At 42.7% G+C, this 27,466-nt stretch overlaps 2 protein-coding genes and 1 long non-coding RNA gene across 54 annotated transcripts in view; 1 reads left to right on the top strand and 2 right to left on the bottom strand.

The window, feature by feature from the left end:
* Positions 1-11,665, bottom strand: part of LOC126920911 (uncharacterized) — a 71,231-nt gene extending 59,566 nt beyond the window's left edge. Inside the window, exon 1 of the mRNA XM_050731907.1 lies at positions 11,508-11,665. The gene's annotated coding sequence lies outside the window, so the exon portion shown is untranslated. The remainder of the gene's footprint in view (positions 1-11,507) is intronic.
* Positions 1,243-27,411, top strand: LOC126920895 (collagen alpha-5(IV) chain-like). 50 transcript variants are annotated; one of them, XM_050731803.1, is made up of 18 exons: positions 1,244-1,840; positions 17,998-18,118; positions 18,200-18,559; positions 18,860-19,012; positions 19,184-19,261; positions 19,343-19,396; positions 19,523-19,621; positions 19,784-19,927; positions 20,198-20,359; positions 20,720-21,052; positions 21,404-21,673; positions 21,917-21,952; positions 22,079-22,321; positions 22,628-23,014; positions 23,078-23,692; positions 23,837-23,968; positions 24,041-24,625; positions 24,757-27,411. In XM_050731803.1, the coding sequence occupies exons 1-18, from the start codon at positions 1,805-1,807 to the stop codon at positions 26,154-26,156; spliced, it is 5,208 nt and encodes a 1,735-aa protein (XP_050587760.1). In that variant the 5' UTR covers positions 1,244-1,804; the 3' UTR covers positions 26,157-27,411. The 50 variants fall into 50 exon arrangements, with proteins under 50 accessions (XP_050587756.1, XP_050587760.1, XP_050587759.1 ...); XM_050731799.1 differs by lacking the exon at positions 19,184-19,261 and having other exon boundaries at positions 1,243-1,840; positions 18,860-19,153; positions 19,316-19,396; XM_050731805.1 differs by lacking the exon at positions 19,343-19,396 and having other exon boundaries at positions 1,245-1,840; positions 19,184-19,270; positions 19,487-19,621.
* On the bottom strand, positions 18,938-20,493 carry LOC126920936 (uncharacterized). 3 transcript variants are annotated; one of them, XR_007712143.1, is made up of 3 exons: positions 20,126-20,184; positions 19,316-19,396; positions 18,938-18,982 (listed from the first exon to the last, which is right to left on the bottom strand). It is a non-coding gene; the product is annotated as an uncharacterized LOC126920936 (long non-coding RNA). The 3 variants fall into 3 exon arrangements; XR_007712144.1 differs by lacking the exon at positions 20,126-20,184 and adding an exon at positions 20,396-20,493 and having other exon boundaries at positions 18,967-18,982; XR_007712145.1 differs by lacking the exon at positions 18,938-18,982 and adding an exon at positions 19,129-19,153.
* Positions 27,412-27,466: the final 55 nt, after the last annotated feature.

Here is a 27,466-nt window from a genome sequence, read left to right as displayed (position 1 = left end):
AATGCTCGTTAATGGAGGTTCTCCAGGGACACGATACCTGTAAGTATATCTCAATCGATGTCTAATTGATGACTAACTCAACTACACTTGTAGCTACCCTTTGTTCCATAAATATCCATTTGTAAGTTTTTCATCACGTTTTCTGTACAGTAGCCCGTGGCGATTTAAGCGCTTGTCATAGAAAACTTCGACGTATACGTTATGCGCGTTACGTAAAACATTTTAAAATTTCATTGACAACGAAATGAGTTGAAGTAGAACGGGAATAGAACCGACTCTCATAATTATATCGAAGTCTTCGAAGTTAATTTGAAAATATATATATATGTAACGTAAATTTAAAGGAAACTTTGCTAATATAATCATGACAAACAGATCTCATTGCGACGATAATGGAATTTCAGAATTTTCTGTATGACGCGAACAACATATCGATTGAAGGTTTTTACGAGTGTTCGAACACTTTTCTGAGCAACTTGCTATTTCTTACGATAATCTTGAGACCAAATTGACTCGGATCGTGAGACATTCGTGTGCAGCTGTGTGACAAAAGTGCCTCGGGTGTAAAGCGTACAAAGCCTTCATCGAATAGAAAAATGCGTTCCTGTTTACGTGATCTAGCCAATCGAAGGTCGCAAACGTGCAAATATCTTTCTCGGCCTTTCCCAATTGCGTACCTACGAAACTTGATGAATCGGATACAGTGAATTTCTCGAGAATCTTTAACGAGGTGATTCATCGTCGCGTCGCGTCCCACCTGCGAAATACCTGCACAGTCCTTGCGATTGCTGGAAAGGCCACGCTATGGACCGAATTACGAATTTCTTCTTTCCAATGCTGCGAGAGAATTCTGCCTGGTTCCGGGTGCTTTTACGTATAATCCTGATTTATTTTTACCGTGCTTTGTTCAGTTTTACAGGCGATACATACCATAAGTATCGTATGGATTTTGAAATTTAGATATTTCTGAAGAAAAAGAAATTAAATTTCCCACAAAGGCATAAAAATTCGCAGTCTAGCGGTACACTCTCAAGATACGTGGTAGATGGCAAATTTCTATAAAATCTACTAAAATAATATTACAAATAATACACTATTTGCTCTTCAAGAAGAAAGTAACACGTCCAAAGATAAACCGCAACGAAACTTCCGATTGCCACCCACATTATTCCATGACCGCTGGTAAAAATAACAAAACCGCCCCCGAAGAAAGGAGGAAGAAACGATTTACATCGCTCGACACTCATCGATCATCCGTCTATAGTACACCTTCTTGTTTCGACTAACAACCGCGAGCCTTTTTTGAAGGTACCAAAACAAAAGCAACAGAATGGAGGAGTAGGGAAAGAAAGGAGGTGTTCTGAAACCATCAGCCATCCTCGGAAACCATCGAATCCCCCATTCGGTCCATTCCATAAGCATAACGATGGTTGGAGGATCGTGCCACGTTCCATGACTCCTTTTTACTCGAGCGGAAGGGTCCTGCGGATTTAAGACGAACAAGGATCACTATATCGCGAGGGGGAGGGCAAATAGAGTGGGGAGCACGTAAGAATTATCCCTGAAGAGTCGAAACGGAGAAGAATGGGGAAAAGAGAAGACACCAAGAAGAGGATGGGCACCAAGTTGGTCGGTTGGTCTTGCCGACCCCCACCCTGTATATAAGCCTTCTTCTGCTGGCTACGTCTTCAGTCTTTCAGTTCGAACGGCACACTGCGTGTACAATACGAAGAGATCATCATCTGTACGAGACTGAGATCGTCGTGACGATGCCTTGCTAAACGGAAGCGACCGGTGCGTCAGGATGCTCGGCCGTGTGCGCGCCGCTTTCTTCAGCCTGGTACGTGTCCCATATACGCAGGACTACGAGTGCTACAAATTCTTTTCTATTCCCTTTCGCTTCTTTCTTCATCTTCTCTTGCTCTTCGACAGTCGAGTCAGTGAATTGCCGTAGTTAGGTAATTGTGAAACGGGATGTTGGTCAGAGAAACGTTACAAGTCAATTTCGCTACAAATAGAACGGTCGTGGATGTAGGTCCGTTGAGTTTGTCGAGAGTAGGCAAGGTGTTTTAGACGTTTTAGAGCTGGCAATGAGGTAGAAATGAATGAGATAATCACGTGGGCTGAGTAGAATATCATTGACATGGATTGCTGGGATTTTGATCCGATGGCCTTGTATGAAAATTATTTATTTGGCAAATCCTTTTGCAAAGTCGAATCAGGTTGGACAGAGGCGACGAGGAAGTGTCGTTTTCGAAGTTGAAACGAGCTGTTGGAAACGTTGATTGTGATTTAGGTGTAGTTCGAGAAATGGGTAAACTGTACTCTAATTTTGTTTGGGTGATTGACGAGCTTGAAATATTCGGAACACGATATATTACTCCGTGTAATAACGCGATCAAACTTTTGATGTTTTAAATTGAAAGCGAATATCGATTGAATTAAAATATTATCAACAAGTTCGTAATCGCGACACTACAAATTGTGTGTATGATTTATTCCATGTTACAATTAAACTTTTAATTGAAGCTTCCCTTTTTTTTCGCGCTGATATGTGGAACGCGGGAACGATATTTATTAACTCGACGCAATTTCAATATTGAGTTCATTGTATTCGTTTCATACGTTGCGCGAGAACCAGAAAACGTGTCCTTTCATTTGAACGTTCTGCAATAATTTTCAAATTCTACGTATCCATCGAAATTTTCGCACGTACCTTCGTTTGCAACAAACTCTTCATCGTGTCTCATTCAACATAAAAATATATTTGAAGACACTTCTAAACGGTCTAATAATTTTATGTTATTAAACGATAGACAAATAAAATAAAAATAGTGGATAGGTGGTTAAAATATAGAAACAGCGGGTGACTTGCAAAATTTCAAATATTTCCTATCACGAAAGTAAAATTAATCGATTGCACTATCATTATTCAATAGATTTCAAATTATATAGAAATTCATTAGCGTACTAGCCACGAGTTGATTGAAATTGATTGATCATTAGTCAGACTGAAATAAAGCGTTTATCCGCGAATAATCTTTCACGGTAGTTGTCACTTAAATATAGCGATGATAGGCGTTTACACCTGCACGTTCTCTGGGATGAAAGCAAAGAGATTCACGCCACGTCGCGACGAAGTACCAACGAATTACGAAATAAAGGCATACGTTTATTCGACTGCAAATAGAAAATCGCAACCAACAATCGGGTCGGCAATCATTCTCTTGCACTGCATCCAATGTAACTCTCGTTACTTCCAACACACTTCCGCTTATGTTTAAAAAAAACAAAAGAAAAATCGACCTTTAATTCTTATCAACTCGTCAAAATCAAAATATTCTCCACATAGCATTTAATATTCGTATCCCGGTAGAATGATTTAATTTTTAGATTTCTTACTCTTTATATGTTACCTGTTCTTCTTTTTTTTTTTTTTTTTTTTGAAAATAATATAGATAATTTCTTTTATCGAGTATTCCTAGTGCAATTTCCATCAACTCTCACGAATTAAATAATTCTCATTAATTAAATAACTCTCATAGTAATTAGATTAATTAAAGATAGATTAATTAAAAACATACAAATAATATTTTATTAAATAGTATTAAATAGTATTAATAGCCAATTATGCGCAGCAATTATTCACAGTTGTTTCGAAAACAATTTCAGGAATTGTTTAATCTCGATCGGAAGCCTCTAACGAATTTTCAAGAATATCACGTGGAAATCAATTATTCCGCTTACATGTATGAGTGGAGATTCGAAGAGGAATGTTTCAGGGTCATTAAACCTTGCGCAGATAACAGAGGTTCGGTTATACATTTGAAATGCGTCGGACGTAGTTACACGCGAATCGAAGCGAATGACGATTGCACCATCATATAATATAATAGGCCGGTATCGCGATGGTCGATGCTCGTGGCGCGGAGTTTCATTGATCTTGGCACTCGCACGCCAATGTCGTTGCACTACATTTCATTCATAACTCTCAATGCCGCGGGAGTAACGCTATTATGCTCGCGTGTAATCCCGTGGTTCGTTCGAGCGTGACGCACAACGATGCATTCGAACGCGTATCGGTCGCGAGTCATCGAGATGACCCCTGCTATCCGACGCATCATTGTCTCTCAGGGTATAAATTATATAAGTATCTTGCGACTACTTGCGTATGAACATGAACACATCGGATCAGAGTTTTGGTATGTGGTACGTTTATGGACTCGTCAACGAATCGACGAAGAATCTGTCTCATTAACGAGCATGATTATTCCCAAATTTTAGAATAAAAAGAGGATATTTGGGAGGAACACCAAAGATAGAAAGCACTAGTAGCTATGGCATTGAATAAAAAGAATTAAGAAAAGAAAAGAGATAGAACATAGATTTGAAGTAATACTTTTCATTGAAATAAACGAAAAATCGGTATCGTTTGTTTACGACAGAATTAGATAATCGTAGAGATTGAAACAATGGGGATTCTTTAATTTAGAAATTGGATTCGATCTTTTCAACGAGTCTCCGATATTGATGGTAGATGGGCGATAACTGTAGGGTTTTAAGTGTACAAATACAGAGGAGATGGATAGGTACAGAGGGCTGGGGAAAAAGAAAGGGCTTGTGAAATAATAGCCGGTCAATGGTTAGCAGAAGATCTGCTCATCTGTCGGGAGAACTTCGAATAAGGCCTTTTCTATCGAAAGTCTGGCAATGATTGACGACTACCGGTTGAACTATAGGCTGCTCCGGCTCTATCTTCAATCTCTAGAAATTATCTTCAGATGCAATCCGTTTGTACTGTTTACAAATCCGGTGAGATACAGCGTTTAACGCTTTGATACGGCTAGTTAAATACAAAAGCTCAGCTAATTTGTTCCGGTCCGCAGCTGCCCGTTTACTGCGCTTCTGCGATAGTACGTTGCAAATTTGCAAATTCGTCTGGCCGCCAATTTCTTGCAAATTTTTGACTCCTTGAACGGTGGATCGACTCTTCTACGAAATAGATAATCTTTGTCTATTAGATATCTATTAACGGATAACCCCTTTACCTTCTTTGTACAGTGGTTCACAAAGGTATTTGAACACATACCATAGAAACCTTCGATGTGTATATCGTACGTGTTATGTAAAACGTCTTGATTAGTACTCTAACGAGACACGACTCTCATGGTCTTATCAATAAAGTTTGAAAATGTAAAAAAATTAGCATTGACGAAGGCCCCAATGAATATCCAGGTTCATCAATACAATGGTTAATTGATTACTTAAACTTAACTTTCGTGATCATTGCGAAATACGTGTACATTTGTACTTTAGTGAATATCTTCTCATTTCTACATACGTATATCCTACTTTCGCATTTGTTTCAAACTTAACGAAGATAATCATGATAACCCAGTCTCATAACGGTGCTAATGAAATTTCACAATGTTTCATACATAACGTATTCGTGAAAGATGTCTACGAGTGTTCGAATACTTTCAAGAACCTGTGTATCTCTATTGAAACGTTACAAAAAAGCGTTTAATAAGAATTAAAAACCGCGACGTCAGTCAGACGAGTAAATTTTAATTAATCAGATGTGAGGAGAATTTTTTTACGGAAGAGATAATTCCCTTGGCGAAAAGATTCCATTTGAAAGACATTTAAACGATGTGTAAACGTGCTGAGAGTATAAAGGGAGTAAGTTTGCACATGCACCTGACCACAATCGTCATTTAATCCTGGATAGAGTTTCGTCGAACTCGTTGTCATAGTCACGAGGTGGCACAATGAGATGCGCCAGCCACCCTAAGGTAAAAGGTAATTTGCAAGCGCGTTTAACTGCCGATTCGTCGTAACTGACTCGCAAACAGACGGGTCTTTAATGAAACGACATACGACGCTCGTCACGAGCTCCGACTACTTGGCTAAATAACACAGATTTCAAAAGGCTACCCTCTCACGTGGAAACTTTTCTAAAAGCTGATACCCTGAGGTAATAATTATGTTTTATGATTTATTGAATGCTCGATCATCGATACGCTCACGTTCACAATTACCCTTTACCTTCGTCGTTAGGTCTTCTAGCTAAATATCATGCAATATCTTCCATATAATCGTAACTCACGATGGAAATTATTTCGCGAATGTACGCAAGATTCGATTGCTCGGATCAAGAGTATAATCGTTGTAAAGTGTGATTGAAATTGAGTACAGCAGGTGTTTAAATGAAATTGCAGTTGGTTTAAAAGCACGGCGAGGAATTCTGAAATGAAAGTTTGATTCGCGTAGAAAATCGCAGCTAAAACGTAACAAACAATAAACCACGTTATTTTCTCTTAAATTTCTAGCGCTAAAACCTACTGAGATTGTTACTTCGGGCATCATTTCTTTTTCTTTTTCTTTTATATATTTAATTACACTGGCAGCTCTGAAAATTACAAAGCAAATCGAAAAGCAAAGGGATTTACATGTACCCAGGGAAACACATAAAGAGCAATAACGTAAATTGCAAGCGAAAAGCAAAATTATTATTTAATAATGCTTGCCTATATCGAAATTAAATAGTTGAAAAACCATAATCGTTCCTTTCAATGCGATGCGAAAGTTCACTAAATGCCGCACAACTTGTCTAAGAATTTATATATTAATGTAATCAGTAAAACATAATGTTGGTACGCGATGCATTAAGCAACTCGTTGCAACTCAGTTGTGAAAGACGCGCGCAAGGAACAATGTTTAAAGGTTAGACAGTAAGAAAGTCTTGTTTGAGGAGCACGTGTATCGGCCACGCTGATTTTGCCACAATGTCCTTTTCGATTAATTTCCCCGCAGGATTTTACTTGGCCTCTTATGTTTTCGATATGCAGAAAAATTAAAGTTACAAATTCACAGAGAGAACATGACTCAGGGTTTCAGAAAATGGTCTGTGTCCAATTAGGAAACAATGACATAGAAAGCAAGTGTTACAAAGCAAGATGGTAACGTTACGACTATGCTAATGATTCAATCAGATTTCTATTTCGGGTTTATCTGGGAGAAAATAGATAGAAAATGTGAAAGTACTGTGCAACGATCGAAAGTTGCATCACTGGGAATATTTTGGAACAGATACCACGAGAATAGAAACTTTTTTTCTCTTTAAATAGTGGCAGATCCTTAGACAGAGTTTTCTTGTGACAATTTACTGAATATTATTGCTTACTAATATAATCGATAATAATTGACCTATCAGGTACTTTGGTGATTTTTAACCAGCGCATGCTTGCGACAAATATTTTATAACTTTTATATACATTTTCAAGTTCGTTTTAAACATTATCGATACAGTCTTAATAGTCGTGTTTCACCATAGTGCTAACGAAATTTCAAAAAGTTCTATATAACACGCATGATATATTCGTGGAAGGTTTCCATAATCGAGCTAACATTATCATTAGAAAGAAGCTACGAAAAAATATTCTAAAACAAATAAGAAAAGTATTCGATTTCTGGTATTTCAATTAAAAAAGTTTCCTACTATTCCTTTGTTGTTCAATTTTCCACGTGCTAGGCAGTATGTGATAAATTAATTCGCGTTTTGTCTGATTTTACATTAGAAGAAACCACAAAGCCGCAACAAACACCGTCGAACCCTCGCACACTTGTTGCCACGACCTCCGCAACAGGCTGACAATGAATCCGTGTAGATCCTATCGAGCTAACTTTCTTTTCGTAATCCTCCCAATAATGCAAACCGCCTCCATCTGGTTTCGGTAATATCCCGGTTGGCCTTCTGATATTAAATTGCTTTTCTCCCGCAACCGGCCATTGTTTCCACGAACAATTAGTACGATTACGTTGATGAACGAAGGAAAAGAAGGAGGGAGATTAAGTGTCGCGTATAGTGTCGGTTGCGAGACCATCGAGTTATCTTGATTTTTGGAACAACGATCCCTCGATGTTTCGAGGATTGGATAGAACGATTCCCGTAAAGCACGCAACATGCAACCATCCACGTAATCGATCGCAATACAAATCGTACAATCGCAATACAAATGCGCTATCGATGTTTGAGCATTGCAATTCAAACACAATTCGGATATTATTGATATTAAGCAAATATTTAATCAAATATACAATTATTCATTAATACTGCACACAACTTGGACCGATCGATGCATTTAAATCAACTGTAACTTATTTAATTTCATCTCTTCTAATTATATCTACGGCTATTATTTTTTAATATCTTACCTAACCTGCCTGACCAATCTATCTGAATCTCCTTCGACTTGCTCGAACCGCAGCGTCACTCATTCGAACTCAACAAAACAATAGAAATGTTACTTTATCTAATATCGAAAACTTCTTTCATCCTTATCATTTAATGCCTCCTTTAAAAATAATCACTAAGCTCATTCCTCTTCTAATATCTATAAATCGATTCCTCTTTCTACGATTATCATTCCTACTCGAATTGCCAATCAATTCTTATCAATCTCGTTTCGGTCTTATCCTATGTGTTCAACGATTCGAGCTGATGAATTTCGCACGAACCAGGCCGGCTGAACTTTCTCCGAATAGAAAACGATCTGAATGATCCTAAACTCGGCTGTGCGCGCGTATCTGCTCGAATCGATGCGGCCAAACCGTAAGATAAACGATCGCCAAGCCAGAGGCCTGGCTCCAAGCGATATCGACGTTCCATTACGCAACTCGTCGCTGACTTTCACTGAATGCGATGATGCGCCGATTCGTGTTTCGCGACACAGAGGCCACCGTCCAGCCTCGGGCCGATCCATGACGCGACATACATTATACATGTTAGGGGATGATCGGTTTTACCACCCCGTAGGCGATCGCGCATCAAATTATTAGGAAGATCAATTGACACGATAGATAGGCAAATAGGTCTGTGTGAAGAAAGAATGTTTGTTTTAGTATTAGATCTTTGATACAAACGTAAAACAATTTTAAAGATACGTTCGTCTTTAAAAGTAGAAGTATAATACATGCCATGGGACGTGCAATTTAATGACTGTTCGTTCGTTGTGAAAGATTTCAGTGGAACTGATTCAAACGAATTTCGTTATTTTGTAATTGAATTAGAAATGTAGGAATTTTTGGTATTGCGTAAAGATTTAAATTTATCCATGTAGGAAAGATAGGTGCTCGGAGTATCCGAACTAAAATTAAACTTTATTTTAATGTCTGATACACGAGCATATACAGTCGGCCTCGAAGATATTCGGATAGTAGTATAACTTTTACTACTGTGTTCCTTACCCGAGATAAATACAGATAAAACAGCAAGAATGTTATGTGGTGTAGATTCAGAAAGTAAAGAATTTGTGGCTTAGAACAAATCGTTGTTTAACTATTGAAAGAAACGTTGGGAAAAAAGTAAATCTTCGTGTCGCGAAAAATGATAATTGTTTGATAGTCCTTTTGTTCAATAGCACGGTTTTATCTGTATTTATTTCGAATACAGAGCGTAGAAGTCAAAGTTATGCTAATGTTCGATTGTTTTCAGAACCAACTGTATACACAGTTGAGAAAAAGTGCAAAGTGTAAACAGCAATGTTAAATATAAAGATTCTAACTGCTGATGGAAATTCCTGTCCCGGGGAAATCCTTCGGATGACGGTACGATTTGTTCGATATATGCATTTCCTGTTTCTTCTCTTTGATTAGTGACTTGGATTTTTAGTGACTTGAAAAAAAAAAAAGAAGAAGAGAATCATGTCGAGTTACGTAAAGATATGAGTAACGTGTTTAGCAGAATATGAGTAATGTAAGAAATGAATTTGCACAAAGAGTATCGATTTCTGCTAATTATCCCTCGTTTAGTGGAATTTTCCTGTCGCAGAATTACGAGAGCTTGTATGTAATTATTTTCTGTTGGAGCATGTGAACGAGAGATCGTTACGTTCTCTTTATGGGGATCACGTTAAGATAATAATGGACTTTATTCTTTTCTCTACTATCTGTCTACTGTGATCCAATTATTATTAATTATGTAGTTTCTTAAATAAGATATCATTATAATACATCTTCATTCTCTTTGCTATATTAAGTATTACAGTACTACTATTATTATAATATTATCTACAATATTAATTATTGATTTTAAATCTTCATAACTTCAAAATTTCTCTTTCAAATTTTCTTCCGGAAATAATTATATTTCACTAAATGGTATATATAACTATATATATACATATACACTGCTTCACGAAAATACTTAAACACAAAATATTTATGGAAAACTTTCATGTCCATATGGTATACGTTACACGAGAAGCATTTTAAAATTTCATTAGCACTGTAATGAGATACCATTGCCAGGATCATATCGGAAAAATTGGAAGCAAATCTTAAAGTTTATATAAAGATTACATATACAAAGGAATTGTACAAGCGTTCGAACACAGGCTGTTCGCGAGCTTATGTCCATAAGTATGAAAAGTCGTAAATAATTAACCGACTTTGTTAATGAAATTTTCACCTTCGAAACAGGCTATATGCATATTAAAATCAGACCCACGATACGAAAGATAAGATAGAAGAATTAATAATTAATAAGGATGTTCCACGCGAGAAGATTATAGATACACATATTTACGGACTTGTTTTTACGTCCCTCGAGTTTCTACCTGTCATAATGATTATACACCGCAAAAGCGCAACATCTGTATGCAAATGACAGAGTAAATGAAAACGGAGAACAGGACGAGCGTGAATAGAGTAGCGCGTTTCGTGGCACATACGAGCGATTATGCAATCAACGGCCGCAATCTTTTCAGCCGATCGTTCTTTTTTTCTCAGAGAGAAGAAATTGTAACCATTATACGTTCACACGCTTTAATTAACGATATCTGTCGAGACTTAATAAGATTTCGAAGATCTTACATACGCTTGTAATTTTCTCATAACCGTGTTACACGATTCTCTGTTTTCATTTTGCAATATTCCGGCTATCCGCCCGCGAACACAAGTCACGGATGATATCGTTGTATTATTTCTCTTCCACAGGGATAGCCTGGTACGCGATCGAGCTTGTTACGAGATTGCCACTTGAAAATCGGTTTAAGCGATGTTGATATTATCGGTAAACGCTATCGCGCTTAAAAGCCTATTATTTCTTTCTTATGTAAAAAGATTTTCCATCGATCAAAAAATACTTGATTAAGAGAACGGATTAAAAACGTGGAAATGAAAGAATTCTTTTTAGACGAATTATACTTTTCAAAGCCCTCTAACTTTTTATAACTTCACCTTTGACTTTTACTTAAATCCACTCATGACGTTTACCCACGCGTACATAATCTTTCCCAACGATAATTAATCTATATTTCCCCCCACTGTTTCGGTACAATATATCACACGAACTTGCTGCATGCTTAAAGAAATCAGAATTTGACTCGGCGAACTCATACTGTGCGTAAGTTCTGCGCGTAATCGTTCACGCAACAAAGGTCTTAGAGCCGCTTGCAAATAAAAGGCTACGCATATGGAAGTGACGAATGGGCACAATTTCTTACCTTGAACCACGATGGCTCGATGTTCTGGTCCAAGTATCTCTTCGTTACTCGCGGTGTTCTCATTTTCAAGTAGTCGTCAGCCAGGCACTCGCGGCCACGATTTAAAAATGTGCTATTTAAAAACGCAAACACCAGTCACCCACTGAAACCAAACGAAACGAATTCGTGTTAAACGATCGTTTATATGCCTCAGATGCTATTTGCGACGCTGCTTCATTTAACCACCGATTCGATTAAAAGCTAGCTTTCGTTTTCAATTTTCGATACTCGAGGTCGACTAGGAACGCCATACTCTGTCTGGCAATCGTACCAAAAATAAATCTGCACGATCCAACGAGTAGAAGGGAAATTAACGTTTCAATCACGACACGAGATATAGAAAAGATCGCGTATAATAGCCAATATTGTTCGACTTTATGCGATGCTGCGTGATAGTGTTATCAGAACAAGCGACCAAGTACGACTAACCGCGTTCGTTTTGCTACCAAATCGACTGCCTCAGGTCAAATCGGAGTTTAATACGAAAGTCGAATGAAATTTTCCACTTTGATATTCCCAGTTTCCTACGCGAAGAATCGTTTCGCGTGATATTTAAGAGGATAGTTCGGGCGAGATGAGATTTCCACAAAAATTTACTTTTCTTATTTGCGTCGCTTTTCCAACGAACAGATGGTATACGATGAATAAACCAAGAAAGTTTTTATAAGTATAAATAATCGAATTTTTATAGCATTTTTTATGCCTGTATACTTCAATGTACTGATATATGAGGCCGAGTTATCTGATTTCCAATGACTCAGAAAACGAAAGTTTCACGAAGGAGGATTCGTATCGAAGGTAATAAAACGGTTCGATGCGAAACGGAACAAATAGAACGCGTAACGAAGCCACGAATTTATGAATTGTCGTGAACTTTTACGGTTGTTCGTTCGGCCCTTGACTTGTAATTCTCAATTATCAATCATGAATGTCATCGAGAATTTATTTTATTGACAGAGCCGTATGAATTTATCGCTATGAATTTTATGACTGATTGCATCTTCACCGTGCGATGAGAAAACGAATCCCAATCGCCTTTCCCATTGTAAAGTTCTCGTCGAAAAACCAGGTAATAAACGGATAACTACTTTGCCGCGTAATAATATAATAATTAATTATAGCCTGATTTGACTGGCAACAAATTATCGGCAAATAATTCATTTGTATTCGATTTTTTCTTTTTTACATTTTTATGAAATTTTTAACAATTTTTACAATTTATAAAATTTCCTCGTGGGAATTTACCTGCTTCGTTAATAAATTCGTTGTTTTTCTGCAAAAGGATATACGGATCGTTGTTGCTTTTAATTGTGACGAATGATTTCTTGCTTTTAACGTATAGAATACCATTTTAAGGGATCGACGACTGTCTCGATCGGCCGGGACAATCCTCGTCACGTGGATATTTATACAGATCCACGTTTCTTCGCCTGAAAATCATACGTATAATTTCAGATGCCCTATTCGATAAACACCGCTTCATCTTTCGATAATCTGCATTCGTTTACGTGCCATTTCATCGCTGTTCCGTGGATAATCTCTAATACTTGGTTTCACGATGCTGATACCGCATCGAGAATTATAATTAGGTTTTTAATGGCAATTCATAGCGCGACTGGATCTATCGATTTACAGATAATTTAGGAGGTTTCGGATTATTATCTTGGAAGAAAAAATATACAGTTTATAGGACAAGTTATCGCAAAGGAAGATGACAGGGAAAATGTAATAACTTTTTGCTTGATAGCTAATCGAAGTATTTTAATGTGAAACTAATCATTTTCAATGTAATCTTAAACGTGACTATTTATCGTTTTCGAGATACAAATACCGAAATTATCACGCTGCATATTTACCATATGAATATTTGTGAAACAGTAGTTGCTCGTAATAATATTTCCTTCGGGAAATCTTCGCGCGCGCCTAACATTCAAGATCAACAGCAGTGAATCGAGATGAAAGCAAGAGCAATGCAGAATAAACAATCCGAAATACGTACATCGAAACGATATTCGCCAATGTACACATATGTATAACGCTCTTTTATTCGCAAGAATTTCAACCATCGGAACTCGTCTTTCGTCCTTTAATACACGAGCGAGAAAATCGCTCCCTCTTATCGCAGCTGCCGTCTACAAATTCAAAAGCGTATGGTGTTCTATGAAAATAATTTTACCATATCCAGCACATCAACAAAAAGACAGAAAAGGAAAAAGAAAACAAGAAGCATACTCGACCGAAATTTCAACATATTTTACATGACACACGCATCGAACTTTTTTACAATTGTCCGAATACTTTTGTGACCTGTGATTCCCTTAGCGAAACATTCGTTTCGATCGACCGGACCACGATCGATCAACTGCCTTTCGCGCGTTCTCGGACGTCCTTGAGTCGCGCGAAATCTTCACCGGTTCCCAATGTGGGTTTATGTCCGTGTGTATCCTGAAGACGTCTGAGCGACGCGACACGATGTTAATCTTGACAGCCGGTGAGGCGCGTAAACGCGGATGGTTACTGCCTGGGGTTCGATCCTTGATTTACCATTGTCCACTAAAATATCGCGCCGGCACGAATACCAGAGGGATTAACAGGCGACGTTTGATTCACGGCGCAGGGCAGGTCGAGCGTTGGCATATATTAACCTTTCCCAGCACACACGAAAGACTGTATATACAGAAGGCGAGATATGGCGAAGAGATGGTCGGGAAGAAGAGCTACTCGGGATCTCACTTTCCCTTTTCGTAGGTGGAACGATACGGCTGTCTGACATCATCGATCACGCGGCAAAGAACGTCCTAGCAGGATACGGGCGATCGTGCCACTTTTCACAACGATCTAGGTCGACCTCGTGCCGAACAAGATGTTTCGCGATCGAATGCTCGTGCTTTCAGAGTCCAGACGACCTCTTCGTTTATTATTCATGGGTGAAACTACGTGGTTGTACGCGACGATTGGTTTCTCGTACTCGTCAAGGAGGAGCGAACCTGCCGAGTCAATTTACTTTCGCAGCCTGTTCGATCGACGTGGATTGGAACGCGGGGCGAGAAAGGGTTCGCAATTTGCAAGGCGTGGAAAGAAAGCGATACGCGTCACTTGTCAAATTTAGAAACCACTTTACCAATGATCAGATGTTATACTAAACGTATATTAAACGTATATTAAATCGTTTTTATATTTGATGTCGACTATTGTAGAAATTGTACGTTTCGGAATATTTCATTTGACGCGTTGTTGCAGAAATATCAGAATGGAAATACGATCGGAGATCGATGGTACCAACGTCCTTGATACCATTGAGAATATGCTGGAACTAGTGTGTATATACATAAATAGTTTCAATAAATGAATATTTTCACAGAGATTATTGTTCAGTTGGTGATCGATGGTGCTAAGGTTTCTTAATAATAGCTGGATCGATAAGGTGAAATTCCAGAAAATGCATCACTCTTTCCATCAATCTTCTATCTAATCGATTCAACGGCACATTCCTCGATCATCGTATTACGACGCTTAGGAATGGAAAGCCCGGCAAATTTTATGCAAAATAAGCAAAAGAAAATAAACGTTCTTTTATCAGCTATTTTTTTATACTTACCGTTTTACCGCGAAGGGTCACGCGACCCATTGCTCAATGCCAATTTGTATCTGTTTCATTTCTTTATTGACTTATTACATCGCGTGCATAAATCATAGCGTTCTAGCTGAAATCAGTGATTAGAGCATAGCAAGGTATCATTAATCTGATTGAATAGGACTGTCAAAAATACTTGAGAAGAATAAAGTAGCGTTTCAATTGCCTTTCATGTGGGTGGAACCTGTAACTAAGCAACCATCAATCATGATTACGAACATAAGTTGATAATTCTAAGCGTGTTTTAACGTCACGAACGAGGAGACGCGTGTTATAACAAACGTCTCTATTAACTGGCTACCCTTTCAAAAGCTTTGATACACAACAAGTGTGACTTGTAATGATTAGATCGTTGGGAAAATTCATAGCAAAAGTTACGAAAGATTTATTTAGAATTAGAATTTTGTAGAGAATTAGAATCTTGTCACCTCGTTGAAGTATATGTTTGCAACGAATGTCTTGTATTTTCTACTCGTAACTTCTTTTCCAGCCATTACATCTGACACCGATATTTCTTAAACACCGTAAAAATGCTCGTAGACCAATAACCAGACCAGACATAAATCGAATGAAAATCGGAAATCGAACGAAAGTAATGGAAAGTCGTATTTTTTCAAACCTATAACGCGATTAATAATTCCTGTTCGCTATCGATCCGCAGTAAGCGATAAATACGCAAGCAAACAATGTGAATCTAAACTCGTCCGGTAGGATCGGCCGAGGTACCGCACAGAAATTGCTTCGAAATTTCACTTTTGGTTGACACGCGTAGGCGTTGATAAACAGGACAGGATTCGCGTAATGGAATATTCAGATAATCTACTTAAACGAAAATATCTACTTTCAATTTACTAATTAACGTTTTAATGAAATATTATGAATGTTATTTAACGTTAAAGAAGACCAGCGTCTCGTTTGCCTGGGATAGTTCCCTTTAGCATAAAGATAATCTGCTGTTATCCGTAGCTTCGATAAAATATAACTTTCGATTAATTATTCCTATTAATGAAAATCGCAATGTTTGCTTTAGTAATGAATCAACTCGTTTCATCTGATCCCTTTAATGTTAAAATTCTTCAAAATATTTCTGTTACGATTATACCGTAATATATTTTTACTTCGGCTCCGTGAAAGTTTCTATCGTTCAACCGGTATTCTGCATTCCTTTAAGCTCCTGAAGCTTAGTTTTATTGTACTCGGGGTACCTTTGTTCCTATATCCTTTAAGCTTCACTAAGTGGTGCCTAAATAATTTTTTAATCGCAACGCGTAGAAACCATAATTTAATAACAACGTTTATAGCGCGAAGAACACATAAAGCAGAAATATCTCGTTAAATCATCGTCCATATAAAATTTGCATGTTAATTGTCGCATTGTTATCTCACTGTACCACAGTAACATCGTCGAAGGTAACGAAGCAGCTTCACCACAAAGTCGAAGAAAGTCCACTAACACTACGACGAGCGTAGAGCAATAAAAATGGTTCTTATAATCATTACGAATAAATCTTTATGAAAAAAAAAGAAATTTGTTTCCTTTTACTATGCATATCACGTCCGATGATCGTTTAGTGGTTTCAGGGTATAATAAAAAAACGTGGGAGATAAAATGACGCACTGTGACTGCAATAACGCAAATAGTAGTAATATGAACGTCCAAGCAGAAGCAATAAATTTGGACGATTTTTATCCTCTGACTGTGGCTTGTCGACGTAAATCGTACAAGCCTCATTGACCTCATTATTTTGAAATAAAATTTCTTCGGGGAAGAAGCACTCGAAGTGTAAAACGTTATAAGAATTGTCGATGTTCCTGAGATGTATATCGTTCCACTGAGGAACACGATGATGTTCCATTGAAAGATTACGCAACTTTATTTCTTAATTATCCTAAACAGCAACGCGAACGAAAAAGGCTTTTTCAGCATTAAGCACGTGGAAATAATTACAGAATTCAGTAGGTTGACTTTTAGGGTATAGGAAGATTAAACGTTATTGTTAACGACAAAAAAAAGCGAAATTAAGCGAAGTACAACGATTTCGTGGTACAATCTTGTTTTATGCGTGTACGAAGATGGGACAACGTGTTCGTTAAGAGCGCATGAACAAAAATAATGCTCGTAAAGTAATTTAATATGTATTTTAATAGCGAAATAGTATTCTTAAAATATTTTAAGAGAACAAAATTTAATCTAGATATTTCTGGTTTATATTAGGAAATATCAGAATAAAGAATGTGTATAAACTTATTGAAATTTTTAAAGTCAGAAATGCATTGAAGCCCAGGGGCAATAGAAAATTAGATTTTGTATGTCACTTTCATATACCTATATAACTGATTTATGACGAAAGAAAATTAAAAAATTGAAATATAACGTGAAATATGTCACCTAACTGATTGTTTAAAATCAAAAGGAAACTAATTTTTAGAATAAAATGTAGTTGCATAGTTTCAGCAAGCATATTTCTGAACTTCAAGCGGTCGACTTGACATTTAAGATGACGAGTCGATCTGTTAGTGGATCTTTGCTAAGCTTTTAAAAGGTGAACAAGATTAGTCCAGCTAAAGTCCACCTAGCGAAAAACAAGTTGGCTAATTTCGTGCTTAATTATCGTTCCTGATTAATTGATCATATAGTTTGAGTCACATGCGTATTAGAATAACAAACTGTATTATTTATAGCATTCTACTGATTTATAACCAGCCTTCTAAAACCCAGTGGCATAATTATATAATTTAAAAAATAAAATGCAAACGAATATTGTAATAATAAAACACAATTTTTCCATTAATTAATCGTAAATTCATCTGCAATAGGTGATTGCCACATCTCTGTTGCAATACACACAGCAACAAGGAAGTAGGCAGAGTAGAGAAGTAATATTGAACATCAGTGACGAGCAGAAAATTCAATACCTAAATCAAGATTTCTATTCGAGTGAGTATATAGTTTATTCATGACAACATATTGGGGAATAATTTCGTACATATTTGAATATATTATTATTCTTCCAACCAGATGCATATAATTATGGCTATGAAGTAAGTCCCAACGGACAATTTCATCACGAGGTACGCGGTCCAGACGACATCACGTATGGATGCTATGGATATATTGATCCATTTGGAAAGCTGAAAACAACGTTCTACATCAGCGATGGTTGGGGATATCGAGTTGTTCAACCAGGAAACTCGGTTGAATTGTTCCTTCATGAACACGAACATCACCACGAAGATGACACAGGACAACATCATCAGGAACATGATGATCATCACGATCATCATGGGGTGATTACAGAATGGGCAAATTTGTATTTCCCAGAAATATGTAGACAATTCGATGGAACAGGTTCCGGATCAAACGTCATACCAATACCAGGTAAATCACTATTCATACAAATAACATACAAGCAAGCCAAGTTCGAAACAAAAACACTAACATTAAATACCACAAAGGTCCAAGCACAAACGGTTCAATCATTGACGGAACATTGACACAGTAGTTTAGCCAAACTACAGAACCCACCAAAAGAACCAAAATATCCACATAAACATGGTATGCACAACATGACACAATGGCAAACGTCGATACTAAAGGAAACATACAAAATGCGATGAAAGAATACTAATACGAAAATATAAATCAGATCCATAACAAATACCAAAACTTCATTTACAGGATATCCTGGAATGCCGGAAAAACCATCACAACCAGGATATCCAGGCAAACCAGGAACTCCTGGTATACCTGGCACACCAGGAACGCCAGGACAACCCGGCTATCCTGGAACACCACCACAACCTGGATACCCAGGAACGCCTGGAACACCAGGTACACCGGGAACGCCAGGACAACCCGGCTATCCTGGAACACCACCACAACCCGGATACCCAGGCAAACCCGGAACACCTGGCACCCCTGGCACACCTGGAACGCCAGGACAACCCGGCTATCCTGGAACACCACCACAACCTGGATACCCAGGCACGCCTGGAACACCAGGTACACCGGGAACACCGGGATATCCTGGAACACCACCCCAACCCGGATATCCAGGCAAACCCGGAACACCTGGCACTCCTGGCACACCTGGAACGCCAGGACAACCCGGCTATCCTGGAAAACCACCCAAACCTGGATACCCAGGCAAACCCGGAACACCTGGCACCCCTGGCACACCTGGAACGCCAGGACAACCCGGCTATCCTGGAACACCTGGTACACCCGGAACACCAGGACAACCCGGTTACCCCGGAAAACCGTCCCAACCTGGAAGTCCCGGAACACCTGGCACCCCTGGCACACCTGGAACGCCAGGACAACCCGGCTATCCTGGAACACCACCACAACCCGGATACCCAGGCAAACCCGGAACACCTGGTACACCCGGAACACCAGGAACGCCAGGACAACCCGGCTATCCTGGAACACCACCACAACCTGGATACCCAGGAACGCCTGGGACACCAGGTACACCGGGAACACCGGGATATCCTGGAACACCACCCCAACCCGGATATCCAGGCAAACCCGGAACACCTGGCACTCCTGGCACACCTGGAACGCCAGGACAACCCGGCTATCCTGGAACACCACCCAAACCTGGATACCCAGGCAAACCCGGAACACCTGGCACCCCTGGCACACCTGGAACGCCAGGACAACCCGGCTATCCTGGAACACCACCACAACCCGGATACCCAGGCAAACCCGGAACACCTGGCACACCTGGCACACCAGGCACACCTGGAACGCCAGGACGACCCGGCTATCCAGGAACACCACCACAACCCGGATACCCAGGCACGCCTGGAATACCAGGTACACCGGGAACACCGGGATATCCTGGAACACCACCCCAACCTGGATATCCAGGCAAACCCGGAACACCTGGCACTCCTGGCACACCTGGAACGCCAGGACAACCCGGCTATCCTGGAACACCACCACAACCCGGATACCCAGGCAAACCCGGAACACCCGGTACACCCGGAACACCCGGTACACCCGGAACACCAGGAACGCCAGGACAACCCGGCTATCCTGGAACACCACCACAACCTGGATACCCAGGCACGCCTGGAATACCAGGTACACCGGGAACACCGGGATATCCTGGAACACCACCCCAACCTGGATATCCAGGCAAACCCGGAACACCTGGCACTCCTGGCACACCTGGAACGCCAGGACAACCCGGTTATCCTGGAACACCACCACAACCCGGATACCCAGGCAAACCCGGAACACCTGGCACACCAGGCACACCTGGAACGCCAGGACGACCCGGCTATCCTGGAACACCACCACAACCCGGATACCCAGGCAAACCCGGAACACCCGGTACACCCGGAACACCAGGAACGCCAGGAACGCCAGGACAACCCGGCTATCCTGGAACACCACCACAACCTGGATACCCAGGCACGCCTGGAATACCAGGTACAACGGGAACACCAGGATATCCTGGAACACCACCCCAACCTGGATATCCAGGCAAACCCGGAACACCTGGCACTCCTGGAACTCCTGGCACACCTGGAACGCCAGGACAACCCGGCTATCCTGGAACACCACCACAACCCGGATACCCAGGCGAACCCGGAACACCCGGTACACCCGGAACACCAGGAACGCCAGGACAACCCGGCTATCCTGGAACACCACCACAACCCGGATACCCAGGCAAACCCGGAACACCCGGTACACCCGGAACACCAGGAACGCCAGGACAACCCGGCTATCCTGGAACACCACCACAACCTGGATACCCAGGCACGCCTGGAATACCAGGTACACCGGGAACACCGGGATATCCTGGAACACCACCCCAACCTGGATATCCAGGCAAACCCGGAACACCTGGCACTCCTGGCACACCCGGAACGCCAGGCCAACCTGGCTATCCCGGAATACCACCTCAGCCGGGATATCCAGGCAAACCCGGAACACCTGGCACCCCTGGCACTCCTGGCACATCTGGAACTCCAGGACAACCCGGCTACCCTGGAAAACCGCCCCACCCTGGATACCCGGGCACACCTGGCACGCCTGGTACACCCGGATCACCAGGACAACCTGGCTATCCTGAAAAACCACCTCAGCCGGGATACCCAGGCAAACCCGGAACACCTGGCACCCCTGGCACTCCTGGCACACCTGGAACTCCAGGACAACCCGGCTACCCTGGAAAACCGCCCCAACCTGGATACCCGGGCACACCTGGCACGCCTGGTACACCAGGATCACCAGGACAACCTGGCTATCCTGAAAAACCACCTCAGCCGGGATACCCAGGCAAACCTGGAGCACCTGGTACCCCTGGTACGCCCGGAACGCCAGGAAAACCCGGCTACCCCGGAAAACCGCCGCAGCCTGGATACCCAGGCAAACCCGGAACACCTGGCACTCCAGGCACACCTGGAACGCCAGGACAACCCGGCTATCCTGGAACACCACCCCAACCTGGATATCCAGGCACACCTGGAATACCTGGCATTCCTGGCACACCCGGAACACCACCTCAGCCTGGATATCCAGGCAAGCCTGGCACACCTGGAACGCCTGGTACACCCGGAACGCCAGGGCAACCTGGCTACCCTGGAACACCGCCGCAACCTGGATACCCGGGCACACCTGGAACGCCTGGATACCCAGGCAAGCCTGGAACACCTGGCATTCCTGGCACTCCCGGAACACCACCTCAACCTGGATATCCTGGCACACCTGGAACACCTGGCACTCCTGGCACACCCGGAACACCACCTCAACCTGGATATCCAGGCAAGCCTGGCACACCTGGAACGCCTGGTACACCCGGAAAGCCAGGGCAACCTGGCTACCCTGGAACACCGCCGCAACCTGGATACCCGGGCACTCCTGGAACGCCTGGACAACCTGGTTATCCTGGAACGCCACCTCAACCTGGATATCCTGGCACACCTGGAACACCTGGCACTCCTGGCACACCCGGAACACCACCTCAGCCTGGATATCCAGGCAAGCCTGGCACACCTGGAACGCCTGGTACACCCGGAACGCCAGGGCAACCTGGCTACCCTGGAACACCGCCGCAACCTGGATACCCGGGCACACCTGGAACGCCTGGAACTCCTGGCACACCCGGAACGCCTGGGCAACCTGGCTACCCTGGAACACCATCGCAACCTGGATACCCGGGCACACCTGGAACGCCTGGATACCCAGGCAAGCCTGGAACACCTGGCATTCCTGGCACACCCGGAACACCACCTCAACCTGGATATCCTGGCACACCTGGAACACCTGGCACTCCTGGCACACCCGGAACACCACCTCAGCCTGGATATCCAGGCAAGCCTGGTACACCTGGAACGCCTGGTACACCCGGAACGCCAGGGCAACCTGGCTACCCTGGAACACCGCCGCAACCTGGATACCCGGGCACTCCTGGAACGCCTGGACAACCTGGTTATCCTGGAACGCCACCTCAACATGGATATCCTGGCACACCTGGAACACCTGGCACTCCTGGCACACCCGGAAAACCACCTCAGCCTGGATATCCAGGCAAGCCTGGCACACCTGGAACGCCTGGTACACCCGGAACGCCAGGGCAACCTGGCTACCCTGGAACACCGCCGCAACCTGGATACCCGGGCACACCTGGAACGCCTGGCACTCCTGGCACACCCGGAACACCACCTCAGCCTGGATACCCAGGCAAGCCTGGCACACCCGGAACGCCTGGGCAACCTGGCTACCCTGGAACACCATCGCAACCTGGATACCCGGGCACACCTGGAACGCCTGGATACCCAGGCAAGCCTGGCACACCTGGCACTCCTGACACACCTGGAACACCACCTCAGCCTGGATATCCAGGCAAGCCTGGCACACCTGGAACGCCTGGTACACCCGGAACGCCAGGGCAACCCGGATTCCCCGGAATACCACCTCAACCTGGATACCCCGGAACGCCTGGAATACCCGGTGGCCCAGCGCATCCAGGTTATCCTGGTACACCAGGAATTCCGGGCAAACCTGGGAAACCTGGGAAACCGGGGAAACCTGGTAAACCTGGGAAACCTGGCGTCCCAGCAATTCCAGAACAACCACCATATCCTGGTTCATCCGAAACTCCAGAAACTCCCGGCATACCATATCCACCGCCATATCCACCATCTCCTGAATATCCCGTCTCCCCTGGTAGTCCAGGGGCTCCCGGATTGCCTGGAATACCCGGAATACCAGGTAAACCTGGCAGACCTGGCAAACCTGGCAAACCTGCCAAACCAAGCAAACCTGGACATCCATCACATCCTGGTTACCCTGGAAGTCCCGGTTCACCAGGTAGTCCGGGTCATCCTGGTTCTCCTGGTACGCCAGGACATCCTGGCACTCCCGGGACACCAGGAACTCCTGGAATACCCGGCACACCACCAATACCTCCACGTCCAGGTTATCCCGGCATCCCTGGTACACCGGGAATTCCCGGAACACCCGGAACTCCACCAATACCTCCACAGCCAGGTTATCCCGGCATCCCTGGTACACCAGGAATTCCCGGAACATCCGGAACTCCACCAATACCTCCACAGCCAGGTTATCCCGGCATCCCTGGTACACCAGGAATTCCCGGAACACCCGGAATTCCACCAATACCTCCTCAGCCAGGTTATCCCGGCATCCCTGGTACACCAGGAATTCCCGGAACACCCGGAACTCCACCAATACCTCCACAGCCAGGTTATCCCGGCATCCCTGGTACACCAGGAATTCCCGGAACACCCGGAACTCCACCAATACCTCCACAGCCTGGTTATCCCGGCATCCCTGGTACACCAGGAATTCCCGGAACACCCGGAACTCCACCAATACCTCCACAGCCAGGTTATCCCGGCATCCCTGGTACACCAGGAATTCCCGGAACACCCGGAACTCCACCAATACCTCCACAGCCAGGTTATCCCGGCATCCCTGGTACACCAGGAATTCCCGGAACTCCCGGAACTCCACCAATACCTCCTCAGCCAGGTTATCCCGGCATCCCTGGTACACCAGGAATTCCCGGAACACCCGGAACTCCACCAATACCTCCACAGCCAGGTTATCCCGGCATCCCTGGTACACCAGGAATTCCCGGAACACCCGGAACTCCACCAATACCTCCACAGCCAGGTTATCCCGGCATCCCTGGTACACCGGGAATTCCCGGAACACCCGGAACTCCACCAATACCTCCACAACCAGGTTATCCCGGTACCCCCGGTACGCCAGGAACTCCTGGAATACCAGGTATACCTGGAAAACCTGGTAAACCTGGCAAGCCGGGCAGGCCAGGAAAACCTGGGGTTCCACCTGTCCCACCACAACCAGGATACCCTGGAACACCGCCATATCCAGAGATCCCTGGAAAGCCTGGGAAACCTGGACATCATGGACATCCCGGATCATCAACCCCAGGTATGTAAATTTTACGTCTCCATGTCGAACTTAGCAAATGAGTAGAACTTCTAGTATAATAGATATATTTGGTTTATTTTTTATTAATATATAGTCGACTAGAATTATAAATTTTTATTCTGCTGTTTCAGATCAGCCTCCATATCCCCCATATCCAGGATATCCTCCCGGGCATGAAGGCCCAATTGGTGGTGTAGGTCCAGATGGTCCCAATGGCCCATGGCCCAATGGTCCGGATGGTCCTCAAGGACCAAGTGGTCCAGGTGGACCAGGCGGACCAGGCGGGCCAGGTGGCCCTGAAGGTGGAATTGGAGGAGTAGGAGGTATAGGTGGCGATGGACCTCCTGGTCCAGATGGTCCATGGCCGACAGGTTCGCCCGGTCCAGATGGGCCATGGCCTGGTGATCCCGACTACGTGCCTGGAGCTCACCCAACAATTCGTCCACACTACGAAGGGCCAATTAAGATTCAATATCCCATTAAGTATTACGAACCTACGACGCCGACCTCTTATGTTTATCCGTTGTATGGACAGAAGCAAGTAGAACGGTTAACCTCTAACTCTAAGTTCGAATTGAAATATTTCAATAATGAAACTTCGAAGGAAGGCTACGAAAAGAACGTCGAATCTACAACGTTTACATATCCAAGCAAAATAAGCGGTCCCATAGGAGTGAAGGATACATATATAGACTCGCAGTTTGGAAATCGATCCCAGAGACCCGGCTATCAGACAGGACAAGTGAACCAAAATGCGGACGAAATTAATTCCTTGCTGCAAACGCAACGAAAGGAATTGCGTAAATACACAGAACAGGAAGACCAAAGTAACTACGAAGATCTTAAGAAAATTGTATCGCAAATTCCTCAAACTGTTTACGACGAAGTAGGTCCTACCACTAGTGAGAAATACTCCAGCCGAGAGAGATTGCAACAGAGCTCTCGCGAGAATCGTAAATATCCCCAACAAGTGACGAAATTGAGCGAACCGGTGATTCGAATAGAAACGAGCCCCGAAGAAAATACTGCCGCGCTTATCAAACAGGTAAACCAATTATCTGAAAAATCTAGCGAACCGAACTTCGAGTTCGCTGCGATCGGTGTTCAGCCACCGAATCCGATCAATATCAAGCCCTACGAGCAGTCTGTAGGGCCAGACCCTGAAACCTGTCCCTGTTACCTTGTCGAGCCTGGAAACGATACAGTCACAACCACGAGCACGACATCCATTCCTCTCATTGGTCAGCTTGGCTTCATTCCAGTAGTATTTGTACCATACTGTCCGGGCAACGACGAGACGGACAGCGAAAACATGAAAGACATGTTCCCCTCTGCAATGCCTGTCCCATATGCATGCGACACGTGCGGTTTGCAAACCGGAAAAATCGAAACGAAGCTTCTCAGCGTGAATCAGCTTGGCAATATAGAGAATCTTCGCGAGGCCTTGCGGCAAGCAAAACTTGGCTTTTTAAATGTTTCAGCACGGCGTCGGACGGAAAGGAGGGGGGCGAAGAGTCGGCACGTCAAGTGAAGAGTGCGATTGCGATTCACGGATTTTAGTTCGTCATTCGGCTACAGGGACAGCCGAGAATTTCCGCGGGAACGGTTCGTAAAACGGAGAAACACTGCCCGTCCGTCAGCTGCTGGACAGCTGAAGGATGGCCAAAGAGAGACACGACCGAAAACCAACGAGAAAAATCATCGTCTCGCAATGGGTAACCATAATCTGTACGTTCTTACAGGATTAGGTGGAAGCTGACAGAGTGAAAATAACGGATCATGGTACTCAGAACGATCGACTATGGTTATCCAGAGGTAGCGTACTGGCTAACGTACATAACAGTTTTGCATTTTCGTTCTTAACTTTTTTCTCTTTTAACACGGATGATAATTTATGGGACAGTTTTTAATAATTAAGCCTGGAAAGTAGAACGTTACTGTTTGTTGCAGCGACGGGGACAGCGAAACGAAACTGGAATACAGTTTCTAGAATCGTTTCCGCGAGCAGTAAATTAATAATGTGCCGGTTTATGTTTCATAAAAAATTCAGGATACGTAAGGATCAATGCAGGATAAGGTATTCGATGTTTGTCATATAGCAAACCTTTGTATTATCGTCGAATTCGAATGTTTCCGTAGTTCTCCCTCCTCGTAGTTATAACGATGCAAAAAATATATTTAGTTTACCTTCTAGTTATAATATATCATCTATTATTTAATTTCAAGGATACTATTTCGTTTCGCTCGATGTTAATCGCGTAAAAAGTTATAAACTATCTGATATTTAATTGTATCTTTGTTTAAAGATCTTCTTTCGACTTAATTTGTATAAACATCGTGAGAAATGGAATCATCCACTGTATTCTCGTGTTTAACGTATGCTTGAGGTTAAATATTGATCGTACAAGTGCTAATACGTACTATAATTCTTATTGAGCACGTACAGAACTGTCGCCACGGATAGAAAAATTCTTAAGTATCAATCTTTTTCCAAAAAGTATAGGGTTTAAGGTACGTGGAATACTTCAAGCGAATAATGTAGATTGTTAAAAATCGAACTTAATTAAACTTCATATTTAACTGTACATGCTCGATATCTTAACAAAATACTTCTATTTGTACATTGGCTATAAGATACGTAGTATATGTCTTCTTCCGTAGCATAGTGGTCGACGAAATTTTCAATAAATTATACATAATTGTACATATCGATATTACGTTCATCCAATGTTCCTTATAAGCATGAATCATGCATTTTTGCCTAAATAAAACTAATCATCAAACATTCTAAATCGATCTTATTTAAAAGAAGACCATTAACATCCTTCAATTGCAAAAAAA

Source organism: Bombus affinis, chromosome 10 (assembly GCF_024516045.1).
Source record: "Bombus affinis isolate iyBomAffi1 chromosome 10, iyBomAffi1.2, whole genome shotgun sequence".
In the NCBI taxonomy this organism is placed as follows: domain Eukaryota; kingdom Metazoa; phylum Arthropoda; class Insecta; order Hymenoptera; family Apidae; genus Bombus; species Bombus affinis.
Note: the sequence above shows the minus strand (reverse complement) of the source record. Positions and strands in the feature narration are given on the sequence as shown.